The 18787-nt window shown below is 37.4% G+C and overlaps 1 protein-coding gene across 5 annotated transcripts in view; it reads left to right on the forward strand.

The window, feature by feature from the left end:
- TET1 (tet methylcytosine dioxygenase 1) overlaps positions 1 to 18787 on the forward strand; it is a 135667-nt gene that overhangs the window by 72104 nt on the left and 44776 nt on the right. For all 5 annotated transcript variants that reach the window (XM_045437614.1, XM_045437617.1, XM_045437619.1 and 2 more), the window contains 3 exons: positions 5108 to 7421; positions 11430 to 11520; positions 12074 to 12167. In XM_045437614.1, coding sequence (XP_045293570.1) covers positions 5108 to 7421; positions 11430 to 11520; positions 12074 to 12167 — 2499 coding nt within the window. The remainder of the gene's footprint in view (positions 1 to 5107; positions 7422 to 11429; positions 11521 to 12073; positions 12168 to 18787) is intronic.

Below are 18787 nucleotides of genomic sequence, written 5' to 3' on the forward strand. Positions count from 1 at the left end.
ATGTTTTCATGTCATCTGAGCACCTGTTTCTTGATACAGCATGTATGGAATACAGCATGTATGGAATGTGAGTGTTGGGAGAGGCTACAGTCAGATTCTGTCCAAAGGGCATAGTCATTTCAGAATCAAATACCACTTTGCTCAATGCCATTTGAGCTCATTCAAGAATGGGTGTAAGAGTATCACTATGATAGGAATGTGGAGAAATAAGAGAACAGAGGGGGCTCAGCAACTCTTGGGCTCAGATCTGATCTAAGGTGTTCAACATTCCTGTTGGTTTGGGATGGGTGAGAGGGGCCCAGAGCAACTTCTATTCTTGTGACTAGTATAGCGCGCAAAGGAGAAAGCTGTGAGACTTTGAATTACTCACTGTTCCTTAAATGGTAGCCTTGGGTGGTAGAGGAGGAAGAGACAAAACAAGTGGGCAGGTGGCATGAGTTTGGGTCCCCAGAGTGCATATAGAAAGTTAGGGAATAAAACAGCCATCATTTCAGTATTCACTCCCTTTGGAGAGTTGGCTTCTCATTAGAGAAGGTAGATGTTAACAAATGTTTTGAGGCACAAAATGGATATTTGGGAATTCACTGTGCCTAAGTAGATTAAATGTCAAGGAAGTCTTCATTAAAAAAGAAAAATTCAGGTGCGCCTGGGTGACTCAGTCAGCTAAGCGTGCGACTCTTGTTTCTGCTCAAGTCACTATCTCATAGTTCCTGGATTAGAGCCATGCAACGGGCTCCGCACTGGAGCCTGGAGCTCCTTGGGATTTTCTCTCTCTCTCTCTCTCTCTCTCTCTCTCCCCCTCTCCCTCTCTCTCTCTCCCCCTCTCCCTCTCCCTCTCTCTGCCCCTCTCCTGCTCGCTCTCTCTCAAAATAAAAATAAATAAACTTAAAAGAAAAATTCATAATGTAGTTACTGGAGCCTGTTGCACCAGCAGTCTCTGTTGGCGCACTCAGTGGTATGATGAAATCAGTTCCTTCCAGCTCTGGGATTGTGCGCCTTTCTTCCTAACACCCTCTCGGGTGTCATGCTGATAATTTACAGTCCACCATGGTGGAGGTGTGCACACCATGAAAATTGGCCCACACTGCAAAAGTGTTTCCTCCCTCTCATTTCCCAATCTGATTGTCAGACATTTACCAGTATTCTACTGAGTACAGTTTCTATACGACACAAGTAGACAATTGTGCATAGCCTTCCTGAAATATTTTTTTTATATTTTATTTTTTTCATCAATCTCTCCATGGAACGTGGGGCTCGAACTCAGAACCCTGAGACTGAGTCGCACCCTCTAATCACTGAGCCAGCCAGGTATTCCTGAAATATTTTAATATATAAACTTACTGTGTATTTATGTATATATAATATAAAATACATATATACTCCACACCCTTTCTTTTTGCTTTAATTTGTAATTTGATACTACATAAACTTTGAGCTTTTTTCACTTACTGTATGCTAGAAATCTTTTCATAGGAAGCTTAATCAATTTTGGTTTACATTTAGTTATTTATTTTTTAATGTTTATTTTTTAGAGAGAGAGACACACACACAGTGGGAGTGGGGGAGGGGCAGAGAGAGAGGGAGACACAAAATCCGAAGCAGGCCCTAGGCTCCAAGCTGAGAGATAGAGCCTGATGCAGGTCTCAAACCCACGAAACATGAGATCATGACCTGAGCTGAAGTTCAACCACTTAACCAACTGGGGCACCCAAGTGCCCCAATTTTGGTTTAAATTTAAGGGAAATATATTTTAATATTTATTTATTTTTGAGAGAGAGAGATCACCTGCGCTTGCACATGAGTAGGGGAGGGGCACACAGAGGGCGACAGAGGATCCAAAGCTGGCCCTGAGCTGACAGCAGACAGCCCGATGTTGGTTTTGATCCCAGGAACAGTCAGATCATGACCTGAGCCAGTCAGATGCTTAAGTGACTGAGCAACTCAGGTGCCCCTAAAGGAAATAAATTTTAAAAATCAAAACTCTATTTAATTAGGACTTTTTTTTTTTAATGTTTATTTTTGAGAGAGAAAAGCAGTGTGAGTGGGGAAGGGGTAGAGAGAGAGAAAGAAAGAGACAGAATGCAAGCAGGGGAGGGGCAGAGAGAGAGGTAGATACAGAATCTGAAACAGGCTCCAGGCTCTAAGCTGTCAGCACAGAGCCTGATGTGGGGCTCTAACCCAAGAAGCATGAGATCATGACCTGAGCTGAAGTCTGACACTCAACTGAGCCACCCAGGTGCCCCACCCACTTTTTATTTTAAAAAATAAAAGCATTATGTGTACAGGTTCTATATCCTCTTTTTTGTTTGGTTGGGTTTTTTCTTTTAAAAAAAAAGAAACTTTTTTTAACATTTATTTATTTTTGAGACAGATAGAGACAGAGCATGAGCAGGGGAGGGTCAGAGAAAGAGGGAGACACAGGATCCGAAACAGGCTCCAGGCTCTGAGCTGTCAGCCCAGAGCCCAATGCGGGGCTCGAACTCACGGACCGCGAGATCATGACCTGAGCCGAAGTTGGACGCCCAACCGACTGAGCCACCCAGGTGCCCCTGGTTGGGTTTTTTCAACTGCCCAGTATATCCTGGACATTTTTGCCTATTAACAATGGAATTTTTTTTTGAAGATTCTTTTTTTTTTTTTTAATTTTTTTCATTGTTCATTTTTGAAAGAGTGAGAGAGAAAGAATGAGTGAAGGAGAGGCAGAGAGAGGGAAACATAGAATCCAAAGCAGGCTCCAGGCTGTCAGTTCAGAGCCCAACTCAGGCTTGAACCCATGAATCATGAGATTCACTTGAGTTGAAGTCAGACGCTTAATGGACTGAGCCACCCAGTCGCTCCTTAATTAAAGACCATTGCTGTCTTAAAAAAAAAAAAGTCCACTATCTCAGATTAATTTTTAATTAATCTTATTGAAATGTAATAAGGATACAGAAAATGTATGTGTATATATGTGTGTATCATATATTTTGACAAACTGAACATAACCTGTGTAACTTGTGTACCCTGATCAAGAAATTAGAAGGGCGCCTGGGTGGCTCAGTCGGATAAGCGGCCAAATTCGGCTCAGGTCATGATCTCGGGGTCCGTGAGTTCGAGCCCCGTGTTGGGCTCTGTGCTGACGGCTCAGAGCCTGGAGCCTGTTCCAGATTCTGTGTCTCCCTCTCTCTGACCCTCCCCTGTTCATGCTGTCTCTCCCTGTCTCAAAAATAAATAAAACGTTAAAAAAAATTTTTTTTTGAAGAAATTAGATAGAATTTATTTCTACTAAGATTGTTTAGTGTTTAATTACACAATTGGATAATGCTTCAATATTTTATATTCTGAATGTAACTATAGCTATCCTGAACATTGATTCCATTTTTCAGCCAATACTCCTTGTTTGTCTATGGAGTCGGGTATATCATCTTCATTAAAGAGGAAGTCTCCTAAGTTTTGATATTTAACATTTTTTTCTCCCTGAGGCATTGAGTAGAATGTGCAGAGCCATATTAAAGATTAGGAGGTGGAGCTTGTCTTTGCATTTGCCCCTGACAGCAGGAGGAAATGCCCTTAGTGTCTGAATTCCTGTGCTATAATTTTGGCTGAGCTGTTTCATGGTTTTAAAAAATTGAGATTGGGGTGCCTGGGTGGCTCAGTCAGTTAAGTGTTTGGTTATTGACTTCAGCTCAGGTCTTGATGTCACGGGTTCATGAGTTCAAGCCCCATGTCGGGCTCTGCTGGTGGTGCAGAGCCTGCTTGGGATTCTCTGTCCCTCTGTTCTTCCCCTGCTCTCGCTGTCTCTCTAAATAAATAAATAAATAAATAAATAAATAAATAAATAAACTTAATAGAAATTTAAATGTTTATTCATTTATTTTGAGAGAGAGCATGAGCATGAACCCCGCTTTGGGTAAGCCCTGCTTCTCTCTCTCTCTCTCTCTCTCCCTCCCTTTCTGCCGCTCGCTCGCTTGAACCCTCTTCTCTCTCTGAAAAGAAAATTAAATTAGATAAAAAATTAAAAATTTTAAGAAGATAAAATATTTTTTAAAAATAAATTATGGAACTTAGGGTAAACAGTGATTGCTTAGTGGGAAAAAGTTTCTCTTAGTGGTGATGAAAATATTCTGGAATTAGACACGATTGTTGCATAACATTGTAAATATGCTAAAAAAAAAACCACTGAATTGTAAGATTTTAAGTGGTAAAATAACTAATTTTGTAAGAGTAATATGTTACGGCAGTATAATTACAATAACCGAAAACCAAAAATAATTCAAATGTCCAGGTATAGTAGAATCAATACATTGTAGTCATTGTTTGACTGTCCAACAATAAGAATTAATGGACTTCAAGTATACTTAACAACATGGATGAATCACAAATACGATTTTGAGTGAAAGGAAGTCAGTTATTTAAAGTTTGGAAGTAAGCAAAAGAAATCTATGATAGATGTCAAAGCAATGGTCCTCAGGCAGTGAAATGATGACCAGATGGGAGTCTCTTGGCCTGGAATCTGGGCACATAGGTGTTCGTTTTGTGAAAATTCAATTAGTTATGTACTTATGATTTGCACATTTTTCTGCGTGTATTTTGTATTTCAAATAATAGATATTGCCCATTGAATGGTACCAACATAAAAATATTTAAAAATTAATTTGGGGGGCGCCTGGGTGGCGCAGTCGGTTAAGCGTCCGACTTCAGCCAGGTCACGATCTCGCGGTCCGTGAGTTCGAGCCCCGCATCAGGCTCTGGGCTGATGGCTCAGAGCCTGGAGCCTGCTTCCGATTCTGTGTCTCCCTCTCTCTCTGCCCCTCCCCCGTTCATGCTCTGTCTCTCTCTGTCCCAAAAATAAATAAACGTTGAAAAAAAAAAAAAAAATTTAAAAATTAATTTGGAAAAACAATTAAGTATACCAAAATATTAATACACGTGGGTTATGATAGTTTGTACTTCGGTCTTTTTCTTTTTTCCTACACACCCCTTATTGCTATTTTATTGAACACATAAAAAAAGCAAAAATATTTTTTCAGGGCTTTACATTTAGTTTCTATTAAACTGTAAATTTCCCATGGCTCTTACTCGTATGTTTGCATAGATATTATGAGATATCTCTGTGTTCATTTTGTAGGCAAATTTTGACAACAAACCAGTAAATGGCCCCAAGTCAGAATCCATGGAATACAGTAAATGCCATGGGGACCAACAGAGATTGGAATTAAACCCACCTCCCCTTGAAAATGTAACTAAAAATGAAGAAAGTATGACAGGTATTGAAGTGGAGAAGTGGACGCAAAATAAGAAATCACATTTAACCGATCATGTCAAAGGAGAATTTAAGGCAATTGTGACTGAAGCTGAAAAATTGAAAAACTCTGAAGATGACAAGAAGAAAGTCCTACTCACCGAGTTACCAGAACCTCAGAAATTGTTTGCACAAACTGTAAGAAATGGCATTAAAAATGTACACTATTTACCAACCGAGACCAACGTGTGTTTTAAAAAATTCAGTATTGAAGAATTTGGCAAGGCATTTGAAAACAACTCCTATAAATTCCTGAAAGACACTGCCAACCATAATGCCATGAGCTCCATTGCCACTAATGTGAGCTGTGATCATCTCAAGGGGAGAAGTAATGTTTCAGTCTTCCAGAAGCCCAGCTTTAACTGCAAGTCTATCCCAGATCCAGCAAATTTCAACCTAAATAGTCATACTAGTACACACAATGAAAGTGATCAACCCAAATCTCTAGAAAATATACCAAGTAAAGAATCAAAAGATGGATCTCCAGTTCAACCAAGTCTTCTATCCCTGATGAAAGATAGGAGATTAACATTGGAGCAAGTGGTGGCCATAGAAGCTCTGACCCAACTATCAGAAGCTCCATCAGAAAATTCTTCACCATCAAAGTCTGAGAAGGATGAAGAAACAGAGCACAGAACAGCGAGTTTGCTTAATAGCTGTAAAGCTATCCTTTATTCGGTAAAAAAAGACCTTCAAGACCCAACCTTACAAGGGGAGCCAGAAAGCCTTCATCACTATCCATCTTTGGAAAAGCAAAGTCCATGCAGCACGGTGGTATTTAATGGCCAAAATATTTCCAAGTCACACAACAACTCAGCTGCTAACCAAGCATCTACAAAGTCACAGGAATATTCAAAAGTCACAAATTCAGGATCTCTTTTCATACCAAATCCAAATTCGTCTAAAATTGACACCAATAAAAATGTTGCTCAAGCTAGAATTACCCTTGAGGGTTCTAAGAATTTGCATCATTTGCCACCAACAAGTGATAAATTGGGGTATTGTAACCAGTCACTGGCCAGCAGTAAACAGATAGACTCAAAAGATGATCCATCGTGTCAAGATACAGTTCATAGTAAAATAGAGGAAGATGTTGCAACACAGTTAACACAACTTGCATCAATAATTAAATTCAATTATATAAAACAAGAGGACAAAAAGGCTGAAAGTACATCAACAAATCTTGTTGCATATAATGTGCAGCAAAAATGCAGTCAGGAGAAAATCACAGTACAACAGAAACCACCTTCCAGTGTACAAAACAATCATAGCTCATCATTAACAAAGCACAAGAACACGACACAGAAAAAGACAAAATCTACCCCATCAAGAGATCGGCGGAAAAAGAAGCCTGTAGTCCTAACTGGTCAAGATAATGACCAGAAAAAGAGGGAACAGCTGTCGTATGAGTACAGTAAGTTACATGACATTTGGATAGCATCTAAATTTCAAAGATTTGGTCAATTTGGTCCACATGATTTTCCCATTCTGTTAGGAAAAATTCCTCCCCTAACCAAAGTATGGAAACCACTGACTCAAACGACTTCAGCATTAGAACACAAAAAATTATTTCCTCCACTCACTCAGATAAAATTTGAGCGATATTATCCCGAATTAGCACAGGAAAAAACCATGAAGGTTGAACCTTTGGATTCTCTCCCATTATTCCAGTTAAAAACAGAATCCAATGGGCAGGCGTTTACAGAAAAAGTTTATAATTCTCAGGAACAGCCATCCGTGAATGTCAATCAGAAAGCTCATCCTTTACTCCAGGCCTCCTCTCCAACTAACCAGTGTGCTAATGTAATGGCTGGCGAAGACCAAACACAATTCCAGCAGGATGTTAAAGACCAAGTCATGCATCAGAGACTGCCGACATTGCCTGGTATCGAGACCCCCCTACCAGACCCAGCACAAATTCTCAGGAATGTAAATGTAGTGTGTTCAGGTGGAATTACAGTGGTTTCTACCAAAAGTGAAGAGGATGTCTGTTCACCCAGTGTTGGAGCATCAGAATTTTCCCCAGTAGACAGTGCACAGAAAAGTTTTAATGATTATGCCATGAACTTCTTTACCAATCCTACAAAAAACCTGGTGTCCACAACGAAAGATTCTGATTTGCCAACCTGCAACTGTCTTGGTAAGTGTGGGGCTGAGTGTGTTATGTGTTTCTTCTTTGTTTACTTCCGTTAATTGCCTCCTCATGACCAAATCAAATTTTGGGTTGTCTTTCATATGTGGCATTTTTGCCCCATTCATGTTCTAGCTGAAATGGACTAAATCTATGCTGATTTTTCTGTGGGACCTTTACTGATTATGCTCAAATAATTGGGAAGTTTAACGCATAATTTGGAAACTTTCCTAAGTGGAAAATTTGCTGATTTCTCTTGGCCAAATTTTATTGTGAATATGATAGGAATGAATTCCTTTAATACTTTATTATAGTTTATTCTTACTATATGGAAAAGAATTTCAACCTGTAAGCATTTTGTTTCAAAAATATTTTTTATTGTGAAATATAAAACCTACACACAGAGGACATAAAATATATGTGCAACTTAACAAATAACTATACAAAGTATGTGTGATTGCCACCCCATTAAAGAACTGGACCTGGTTTATTTCTTTTTCAATGCTTCGTGCTCTTCTGCTCTGCAATACAAAGGATGTCCTTATGTATGAAACACATCCATAATCTTAGCTGCTGAAGAATTTGAAAACCTTTTGAAATTCTAAAATATTAAGTTGTTGTATAATATTGTTTTCCTGTTTAAAAAACAAATAGGCATGTGTAAATAGCTGAGCTGGGAAGTGATTTCTAACTAATACATATTTTGTGTCTTAGGAGTCATTGAAAGAGATCATTCAGGAACTAATAATTAGAGTTTTTATCAGCCCTGAGAAAATCTTGCAGGACTAAAGATTCTTAGGCAGGCCTTATGAGAAATTTGCTCAGTATTTAAAACATACGAAAGCTTAATTTGAACCCTGTACTGATTAGTCATTGTTTATGGCCAGATTTCATGTAAGAGCTTTTGTAAAATAAGAATTAATTTACTCTAATGTAGCTGTAATAGAGAGATTAAATAGATTGAGTCATTCAAGTTTGTTACACTACTTGATGCCCTCATTATTTCAGCTTTTATACAGCTTATGAGGACAAAATTTGTGAAATAACCTGTTCTGAACTCAAATAGGTTTGATTATTAAAAGTCTTTCAAAAAAAAAAAAAAAAAAGTCTTAAACTATAGCCCCAAATCACGAAGATTTAAGATTTGCCTTGAACAAGGGAAGTTTTTTTTTGTCAGAAGTAGGTGGTTGGTTAGTACATTCCAGAATGGGTAAAGGATTGTTTGGAAGGATAAACTATATCATTCTGATTTTTTTTCAAAACCACAGTGGAAAAATTAGTGAAGTATATAGCCATGACTATTTGCTCTTGATTTTCTAAAGTACATTTGACATTCTGAAGTCAATCCTTCTATTTCTCCGCTCATCATTCAACACCACTTAGACAGCCTGCCATGTGCCAGGTACCAGGGATAAGCTCTTCTTGGAAGGATCTCATAATCTGAAAAGGGGTGACAATGCTGAGTGGGGTCGAAACAGGAGAATGAATGAGAGGTTCTTGGACCAAGTACAGAAGAGTGTAATAATGATGATTCCCATTCCAGATCTTTTACTGCCAAATCTGATACAGTACAATGGCCCTGACTTGTTATATTCACAACATCCCTACAAAGGGAAGGCTTATTAACTCCAGTTTACAAATGAGGAAACTAAGTCACAGGGAAGTTCACAGCTAGTGAATGACTAAACTGGATTTCAAAGACAGTCACAACTTGAGAGCCTACCTTCCTCTTGTTTCAAAAATCTGAAGTAAAAAAGGGACAGTAATTTTTTTAATATCATTAGAAATGGAAAAAAAATCTGTAATTTAAAATGCTATTAAAATTTATATTTTAGTCTAATTTTACTGAGCTAGTATAATTTTACTGTGTGCATAATTTCAGTAGGATGATTGTCTAGTTTCAAAACTCTTTCCGTAGAGATAGTAACTAGTCACAGGGTAGGAGTTGAGACACAACTAAGCATTTAAAGTTTATTGAACATCGGCAGTACACCCGTAATTGTTTTATACATCGTCACTTACATGTTTTCCTATAATCATTACATGCAAGATTATTGTGCTCATTGTGTAGAAATGGGAAGTGATGAAAAAACAAAAAGCAGACTCACTCAGAAATCATCCCAAGTGGGATGATCGTATCTAAGAGTAAAAGATTTCCATGCAGGTATTGTGTTCTAGCAAAGTAAGAGTAATTAACCTCTTAATCACGCCTCCTCAAATTGAGCACTATTGGCATTTTAGATAGGATAATTCTTTTTTTTTTTATTTTTAAATTTACATCCAAGTTAGTTAGCATATAGTGCAACAATGACTTCAGGAGTAGACTCCTTAATGCCCCTTACCCATTTAACCCATCCCCCACCCACAACCCCTCCAGCAACCCTCTGTTTGTTCTCCATATTTAAGAGTCTCTTATGTTTTGTCCCCCTCCCTGTTTTTATATATTCTTTTTGCTTCCCTTACCTTATGTTCATCTGTTTTGCATCTTAAAGTTCTCATATGAGTGAAGTCATATATTTGTCTTTCTCTGCCTGACTCATTTTTCTTAGCATAATACCCTCTACTTCCACCCACATAGTTGCAAATGGCAAGATTTCATTCTTTTTGATTGCCGAGTAATACTCCATCGTATATATATACCACATCTTCTTTATCCATTCACCTATCAATGGACATTTGGGCTCTTTCCATACTTTGGCTATTGTTGATAGTGCTGCTATAAACATTGGGGTGCATGTGTCCCTTCGAAACAGCATACCCGTGTCCCTTGGATAAATACCTAGTAGTGCAATGGCTGGATTGTAGAGTAGTTCTATGTTTAAGTTTTTGAGGAAAGGATAATTCTTTATTGTAGGGGAACTGTCTTCTGCAACCTAGCCTGTTTAGTGGCATCCATGGCCTGTAATACACACACACACACACCTGCCCAGTTGTCACAACCAAGAAGGTTGGACAAATTTTCTACTCAAGAAAAATCGCCCCTGGTTAAGAACCACTGCTTTAGATCATCAGTAATAACTTAAAATCTGTTCAATGTATCTTAGGAAACCACAAAAGTAATCTTATGTTGTATCCGATGTCCAATCATAATGACCTTTCAGTCAGTATAGATGCACCACAGCCAGAAATGCATTCCTGAGCGATTCCAGTTAGACATGATTCTGAGAGGCCAAGTTAAACATACTGTTTTTATGAAATATATAATTCACACCCATAAAATTTCAGGTAGGACAGAAATATGATGCAAATGTCTTCTTACAGTATATTCTAACGATAAATCCTCAGAGTTTTTCTATATGAATTAACATTATTACTGATTTCAATTTTGGTTACAGTTTTAGAAAATTTGGATCTTTTAAAATATACTTAGAAATACTCTATATACTATATTTTTGCAACTTGCTTTTAAAAATATGAAATCTCAGGGTTTTCATTGCTTAAATATTATTGTTTTGATAGTTTTTTTTTATTTTTCCACTATATAAACATCCCACAATTTATTCAACCTATCATTTAATGACATGCTAAATGTGCTTCTCTCTTTTGATATTACAAATAATTGTGACAAGGAACATTCCTGCGTACATTTGCATTATAAATATATAATTAGGCAAGTGTATAGTATAATAAATTCTTAGCAGTACAGTTGCAGGGCTCGATTTTAATAGGATTGTAAGGCCAGGGTTTTAAGATGTATTGCTCTCATAACTTTTAATTGTGTACCTCAATTATTAATAGATTCCTTTTAAAGCAAGAGGTAGGAAAATAAATATGACCCACATCTTAAAATATTTTTCTCCTTTGATTCTTAGAGGAAGAATGAAATAGTTAGAAGCTGAAAGAAAGAAACAAGTGAAATTCTAGGGCTTATTGTCCTAGACATTAATTATTAAATCTTTCCAAAAGCTTGTCAAGATTCATTGTTCTGAATTGGAAAACAAATAATAAAACTATATCCTCCTTGCCCCTATGCAATTCTGTAAAGCTTTGGGTCTAATAATCTTATTCCTTCCACAGATCGAGTTATACAAAAAGACAAAGGCCCATATTATACACACCTTGGGGCAGGACCAAGTGTTGCTGCTATCAGGGAAATCATGGAGAATAGGTGAGGAAATATCCTTCCCTGTTAAAATCCTTCATTACTGTGGACCTGACTCAATGCAGAGAAATTATCTCTGGAACAAATGAGAAGTATATATATACCTTCAGGAGTGGAAGTTGGATGTTTCTTAGGGCCCAGGCAAAGAATAGTGTCCTGGTGTCCCTGCTGAGTCACTCATCACATGAGCCTTGGGGCCCTCAACAAGACACTCACAGAGCAAGGCTGTCTTTGTTAAATTCAGAAATACTTATTTTTATATTACTGTATAATCGTAGTGATAGTTCAGATTACCTCCATCAACACTGCATTCACATTCCTTATGCTTATCTTGGAGCCAGTCCATTTTTTAAAGGAGTGATCTTTAAGGATAAGTAAGCAGAATGGGATAACAATAAAAATATCTGCCACACAAAAATACATTTTTAACGAATGTAAATTATGAGGAGTGTTTGATTTCTGTACTTCTTTAAAGCTGTATCTTATGTACATTAAGATGTCAAAAGTGTATATCGCAATTAATTGCAATTATTTTCCCTTCACTGTGTTTTGTACTCAGGTATGGTCAAAAAGGAAACGCAATAAGGATAGAAATTGTAGTGTACACGGGAAAAGAAGGAAAAAGCTCTCATGGGTGTCCAATTGCTAAGTGGGTAAGTATTTTGTGCTTACACATTTTTCAAAACTAGATTTATTCCACATATAAAACCAATCAATTTATTTTCCATGAATATGTGGACTAGAAAAGTATCCACCCTTATTATTCCCTGGGAAATAATCAGGAAGCTTTCTATCTTAGCCTGGACTTTTTATGTTAAATGAACAAAAGTTCCCAGTTATTACTTAGTGGTCTTCAGCTCCCCAAGGTCACCACTTTTGTCAGTTTCTTATGTACTTTTAGAGATCTTTTAATGAATTTATAGTTCGGTAACATAAGTAAATGGTACTAAATTATACATACTGCTTTATATCTGTTATCTGTTTCTGTGTTGAAATTATTTCCAAGTCATTATCCATAGGACCACCTTAATGAGGATCATATAATTTTGAAAGCAAAACTAAATTTTTTTACAACATACTCCCAAAACTGTACCCATGACTACTTTGGTTTTCTAAACATGCAGAACTATAAGAAGAACTGAATTCAACTTGTTTGGGAAGTTCTTAACTGTAAAACAAGTTCCTAGCCAAATATATATATTCAGTAGGACATTCACATCCACAAGGATATTAACCAGTTTATTTGGAATTTTTGACCATAGAATCATTAAAAAATTTTTTTTATGTTTATTTATTTTTGAGACAGAGAAACAGAGCATGTCTGGGGGAGGGACAGAGAGAGAGAGAGAGAGAGAGAGAGAGAGAGAGAGAGACATAGAATCCAAAGCAGGTTCCAGGCTCTGAGCTGTCAGCACAGAGCCCGACACGGGGCTCGAACCCACGGACCGGGAGATCATGACCTGAACTGAAGTCAGACGCCCAACCAAGTGAGCCACCCAGGCGCCCCAATCGTAGAATCATTTTAGATCCCTGTGCCATCATTTGTTAATAATGATGACGATGTTGTTAAAAAAAAAAAATTGATGTTGGTAATAATGGTAATAAAATAATAACAATAACAACTACCTTTTATGACACATCAGGTACTATGTTAAAAACTTGAATCCTCACAAAAGGACTTTGTTATGATTTTGAATAAGGTCAAAGTCAGTAACTTCATACCCCTTTTGGAGAAATTAAAGACATTAAATACAAAATAAAAGTAGGATTAAACCCAGGTATTCCTAAAGCAAGACAATTGCCACACCCATAGCTGCTCTAGTAGTAGACTATTTGTCTTGGTTACTTTTAAACCTTTGGAAGCAATTAAAAGCACAAGAGCTGCACACTGCACACTCTAGAACATTTTGTTTCTTTCTTTCTTTCTTTTTTTTTTTTTTTTTAGTGTTTATTTTTGAGAGAGAGAGTGGGGAAGGGCAGAGAGGCAGGATGACAGAGGATCTGAATAGGCTCTGTGCTTAGAGTATAGAACCCGATGAAGGGCTCAAACTCATGAACTGTGAGATAATGACCTGAGCTTCCTTTAGACACTTACTCAATTGAGCTACCCAGGGGCCTTCAAAATACTGTTTCTTCGATCTATGTGGAGCTCCTAGTCCTGTCAAAATACAGATAAACTCAAAGATCTAGAATTTACCTTGTTTAGTTATCTTACAGTAAAGTGCCCAAATGCTTAGGTGTACATACATATCAAGGTTATTCTTGTGTCTAATGCTATCCAGATGAGGATATAATCATTTTAGCACACCAGAAGGGCCCTCCCAGACAATAACACCACATAAAGGTAACTACTATTTTGACCTTTATCTCTTTAAAGGTCTTTTTGATGAACTCCATATACCTAGACTCATACAGTGTGTGCTCTTTTGTGTCTTTCTCCTTTCACTCAACATTTATAGAACATGAGTTTATTTAATGACTGGAGCTCCAACAGCCACTTTTGAAGCACAGATTGACTTTCTAGTGTGAAGAAAGATAGGAGCATGAGTTCCTGATGATACCAGGAACGCTGCCAAACTAACTTCAGTCTTTCTTAAATCTGAATTTTTTTTAATGTTTATTTTTGAGAGAGGGAGAGAGAGAGAGAGAGAGGGAGAGAACATGAACAGGGGGGAGGGACAGAGAGAGGGAGACAGAGGATCCAAAGGAGGCTTTGCTCTACGAGCGCTGAGCCAGATGCGGGTCTTGAATTCATGAATTATGAGACCATGACCTGAGCTGAAATCAAGAGTCGGCCCCCTAACCAACTGAGCCACCAGGTGCCCCTTAAATCTGAATTTCTTTAACATGAGAGAGAATTTTTTTTAACACATTAAAAACGTGTTGTTTGGGGGTTTTCTGTTATGTGAAATAGAATCAAGTTCCAAGATAACTTGCCTTTAATTTGTTACAATGTGGGTGAGTTTTAGAAGAGAAAAGAAACAGTTTCAGAAGGAGAAAAATAAGTGAAGAAACTGTGCTTCTTGAATACTTTCTATTGCCAGCCCCTGGGCTAGATATTAGGGATGCAAACGTGAATTAAGATCTACCAGTCATTTTGTAGATGGGAACAAACTGGCCAGGGTTCTTCCAGCCATCACACAGTTTCAGACTAGGCTTGCTAACTACATGTTTGCTGGGCCACCTCACCTCTCAAGAACTAAATAAAATCTCCTTAAAATGCTCCCCAACTAGTTTTGAATGACTGTTTCCTCATTCATGGATCAACCTCTTGTCCTAGCCATGCACTGATTTTCAGACTGTGTCAACTCAGCTGTGAAAGTACATCCTTTCTTCAGTCCCCATGTAACACCCATATGAGTCAATCTCTATGTGTAACAGTTTTGGTGAAGATGTATCTAAACAGTAGCCGAAGTGATGTTTATTTTTATGTTTTAATCACTCTTGAAAAATACAGGCGATGCAAAACATTTTAAAGTAGGAAACAATATACAGATTGCCAATTTTTCTATTGGATTATTAGTCTTCTATTGATTTTATGGGAGCCCCTTTGAAAAATTGACATTTGTCATAAAGGTTGCAGATGTATTTCCACTGCTTGTCATTATTTTTAACGTTCAGAATTTTTAAATCAAATTTTAAATTTTGAACAAAATTTTGGAGATGAAACAAATTTTAAGGTAAATACCTTTCATCTGTTCTTTGACTTTAGTGTATTGTGTCTTAATTAGAAAAATCTTTACCACTTCTAGCTTATAAGCTGATAAATCTTTCTGTCGTATTTTAATGATTTGATTTTTCTGCCTTATTTTATCCATTTTTTGCATGTAGGATATTAATAACAGCTTATATTTTTTTTTAATTTTTTTTTTAACGTTTATTTATTTTTGAGACAGAGAGAGACAGAGCATGAATGGGGGAGGGTCAGAGAGAGAGGGAGACACAGAATCTGAAACAGGCTCCAGGCTCTGAGCGGTCAGCACAGAGCCCGATGCGGGGCTCGAACTCACGGACTGTAAGATCACGACCTGAGCTGAAGTCGGCCACTTAACCGACTGAGCCACCCAGGTGCCCCCAGCTTATATTTTTTCAGATGACTGTGCAGACATCCAACACCACTTATTTAATTGTCCATATTTTCTCCACTGATTTGTATTTGTTTATACTACTAGATTTTCTGTTGTTATCTCATTGCTATGGGTCTCCCGAATAAGCATCAAATTACTCTTACAATATATTTATGCTATATATTTGTATATACTATATATTTGTATATTATATACTATTTGTATATAGTACAAATAAAAATTTGTATATTATATACTATATATTTGTATATATACACAAATATATATACTTCACAGTATATTTTAATATCTGGTAGAGGTAATTCCTTCTAATTTTCAGAAATCTCTTGACTATTCCTGTCTTGTTTATTTTTCCCCTAAGTTAATAATCAGTTTGTCTAGTTGCAAAACTAAAGTCCTATTGGTGTTATTGTAACCATACTGCACAGAGAATTTGGAGAATATACTTAGTCTTTCTGTCCTACACAGGATACCTTTCCACTGGCTAGGGTATTGTTTTTGCCTTCAGAGGTGCTTTAATTTTTTTTCAAAGATTTAATTTTAAGTAAACTCTACACCCAACACGTAGAGAGTCCCCAAAGCCCCGAGATCAAGAATCACATACTCCACTGACAGAGCCAGCCAGGTGCCCCCCCTTCAGAGGTGTCTTAAAGTTTACTTCCCAGAGTTTATATATTTCTTCTTTTTTCTTTTTCTTTTGTTTTGTTTCTTATTTTTCAGTTTATTTTGCTTGTGATCTCAGATGTGCAATCATGTAGTCTGTAGTGACAAATTTATATTCTTTTCAAATTTTATACCATTTCTTTCACTTCATACAATTATTCAAACAGACTAACTCCAGTTTTATATTGCTTTAAATATGGCCTCCTTATCTTGCTTCTCTCTTTAGTGGGAACTTTCCAGGGCTTTCTCATGAACGGGTCATCAGGGAAGGCCTCTCTGGGGAGGGAACATTTAAGCTGAGAACTGAGAGACAAAAAGGAGCCAAGTATGCAAAGAATACTCCCAAGAATGCAGGGAAGAACATTCCTAAGCAGAGAAAACAGAAAAAAAAAAAAAAAAAGGTGATAGAAAAGAGTATATTCGTTAATAACCTCAGAGGAGTCTAGTCACTGAAGAAGCAGAGAATGGAACCGTGTGAGGGTAAAGAGGTTAGGCAGAAGCCAGGGCATGAATGGTTTTGTAGACCATAGTGGGCAATTTGGGTTTTAGTCCATGAACAACATGAAGTCTTTGAGGTATTTTAATTAGGGATATGTTATCTACCTGGTTTATGTTTTATAAAGAGCATTCTAAGGAATTAATTGGCAAATCTGTATTATCTGTTGCTGCTTACCAAGTACTCCAAAATTTAGTAGCTTTGAACAAGGAACTTTTATTATCTCATAGAGCTCTTGTGGATCAAGAATCTGAGGGTAGGGGTGCCAGCTGGCTCAGTCAGCAGAGCATTTGACTCAGTCTCAGGGTCATGAGTTCAAGCCCCATGTTCAGCATGGAGCCTACTTAAAAAAAATTTTTTTAAAAAGAATTTGAGAGTAGCTTAGCAGAGTGCTTCTGGAAGAGGGTCGCTCATGAGGTTGAAGTCATCTGCAAATTTGGAGAGTACGGAGTGGAGCTGGAAGGTTTACTTCCCAGGTCATTTGCAGGAGATTCATTGATGGTTGTTTGCTAGAGGCCTCACTTTCTTATCATAGGACTTAGGTGTTTTCCCATGCCCTGCCATGGCCATAGTAAGTCAATCAAAGATAACAAGGAAACAGCTAGAATGTCTTTTGGGGGGGGTGGTGGGGGGAAGCACAAGCAAGGGAGGGACATAGAGGGGAGGTGCGAGAGAGAGAGAATCCCAAGCAGGCTCTGAGCTGACAGTGCAGAGCTCGATTGTGGGTCTCAGTCTCTTGTACAGTGAGATCTTGACCTGAGCTGAAATCAAGAGTTGGATACTTAACTGACTGAGTCACACAGACATCCCAACAGTGTCTTTTAGGGTGTTAGCCTTGGAAGTTGCTACACAAGTGAACCCTATTCAGTGTAGGAAGGTTCTGTGCAAGTGTGTAAATACTAGGTGGTGGCAATCATTGGAGATGTCTTAGAGATGACTACAGCAATATTCTATATCTCTTCTTCACTAAAAATATCATGTTAAAGACACTATATTGGCATTGTAAAATATATCTATCTCAGTCTTATCCAATATAGCTAATATTTAATATAATCTAACATAGTCCTGTATTTTTGTAAGGAGGAAAAGAAGTCCTTTGTGAACTTTATTAACAAAATAATGCTGTTAAGTATTAACGTCGTTCATTATGGAATATATTAACAGAAAAGTTCATAAAATACAAAGTACAGTTTACCTATAATTGTAAAGAAAACATTGATAAAGCAACTACCCAGGTCAGAATATTCTTTGATTCCTGGAAGCCCAAGAACTTCCCATCCTGACTTTTGTGGTAATAATTTTCTTGCTTTTCCTGCCCTCCCCCTACTCACATATTACTCACATGTTGTTTGGCTTCATTATTTTGAATCTTGCCCTTACATAGTACCTTGCACATTTGCTGAAACAAATAGCAGAGACTGGTTCCCAATACTTGGTATTGACAATTGACATGGGTTCATTAAATCTATACCTGTTACATATTTCTGAATCCTTTACTTTCTTGCCTATTTAGTAGCAAAGGGTAAAAATATCCTTAGGACATGGCAGCTGGCTCTCCCTAGAGTGAGTCATCCAAAAGAAAGCAAGGTAGTTGGGTTAAGTGGTGGGATTCTAGATGATCCTTCCTTCCTACCTTCCAAACCTTCTCTTAAGCAATAATAATTACACTGACAGAATTTAGTGTATACCTTTTTTTTTTTTTTTTTTTTTTTTTAATGAAGACAAAAGTGAAATCTACCATTCAAAGATTTTGGTAGCATCATTCTGTTGCTATTATTGATTTAAGTCTTCAGGGGTTCTTAGGGACAAAAAAGAGTAGTTAGCATTTTCCATGAAGCAGCTATAGTAAAATTACTTTCTTATTTTCCCTTTTGCAATACTTATCTCAGAATAAAAGAACATTTCAATACATCGTGATACATATCTGGCACTTTTCACAAATACAAAAGCAATCCAGAGATAAGGAATGAAGTAAAGCACGGCTGCTAAGCAACTTAATGAAAATTTGGTGTCTACTAATGAGAAG

The sequence above is a fragment of the Leopardus geoffroyi genome, chromosome D2 (genome assembly GCF_018350155.1).
Source record: "Leopardus geoffroyi isolate Oge1 chromosome D2, O.geoffroyi_Oge1_pat1.0, whole genome shotgun sequence".
Lineage (NCBI taxonomy): Eukaryota > Metazoa > Chordata > Mammalia > Carnivora > Felidae > Leopardus > Leopardus geoffroyi.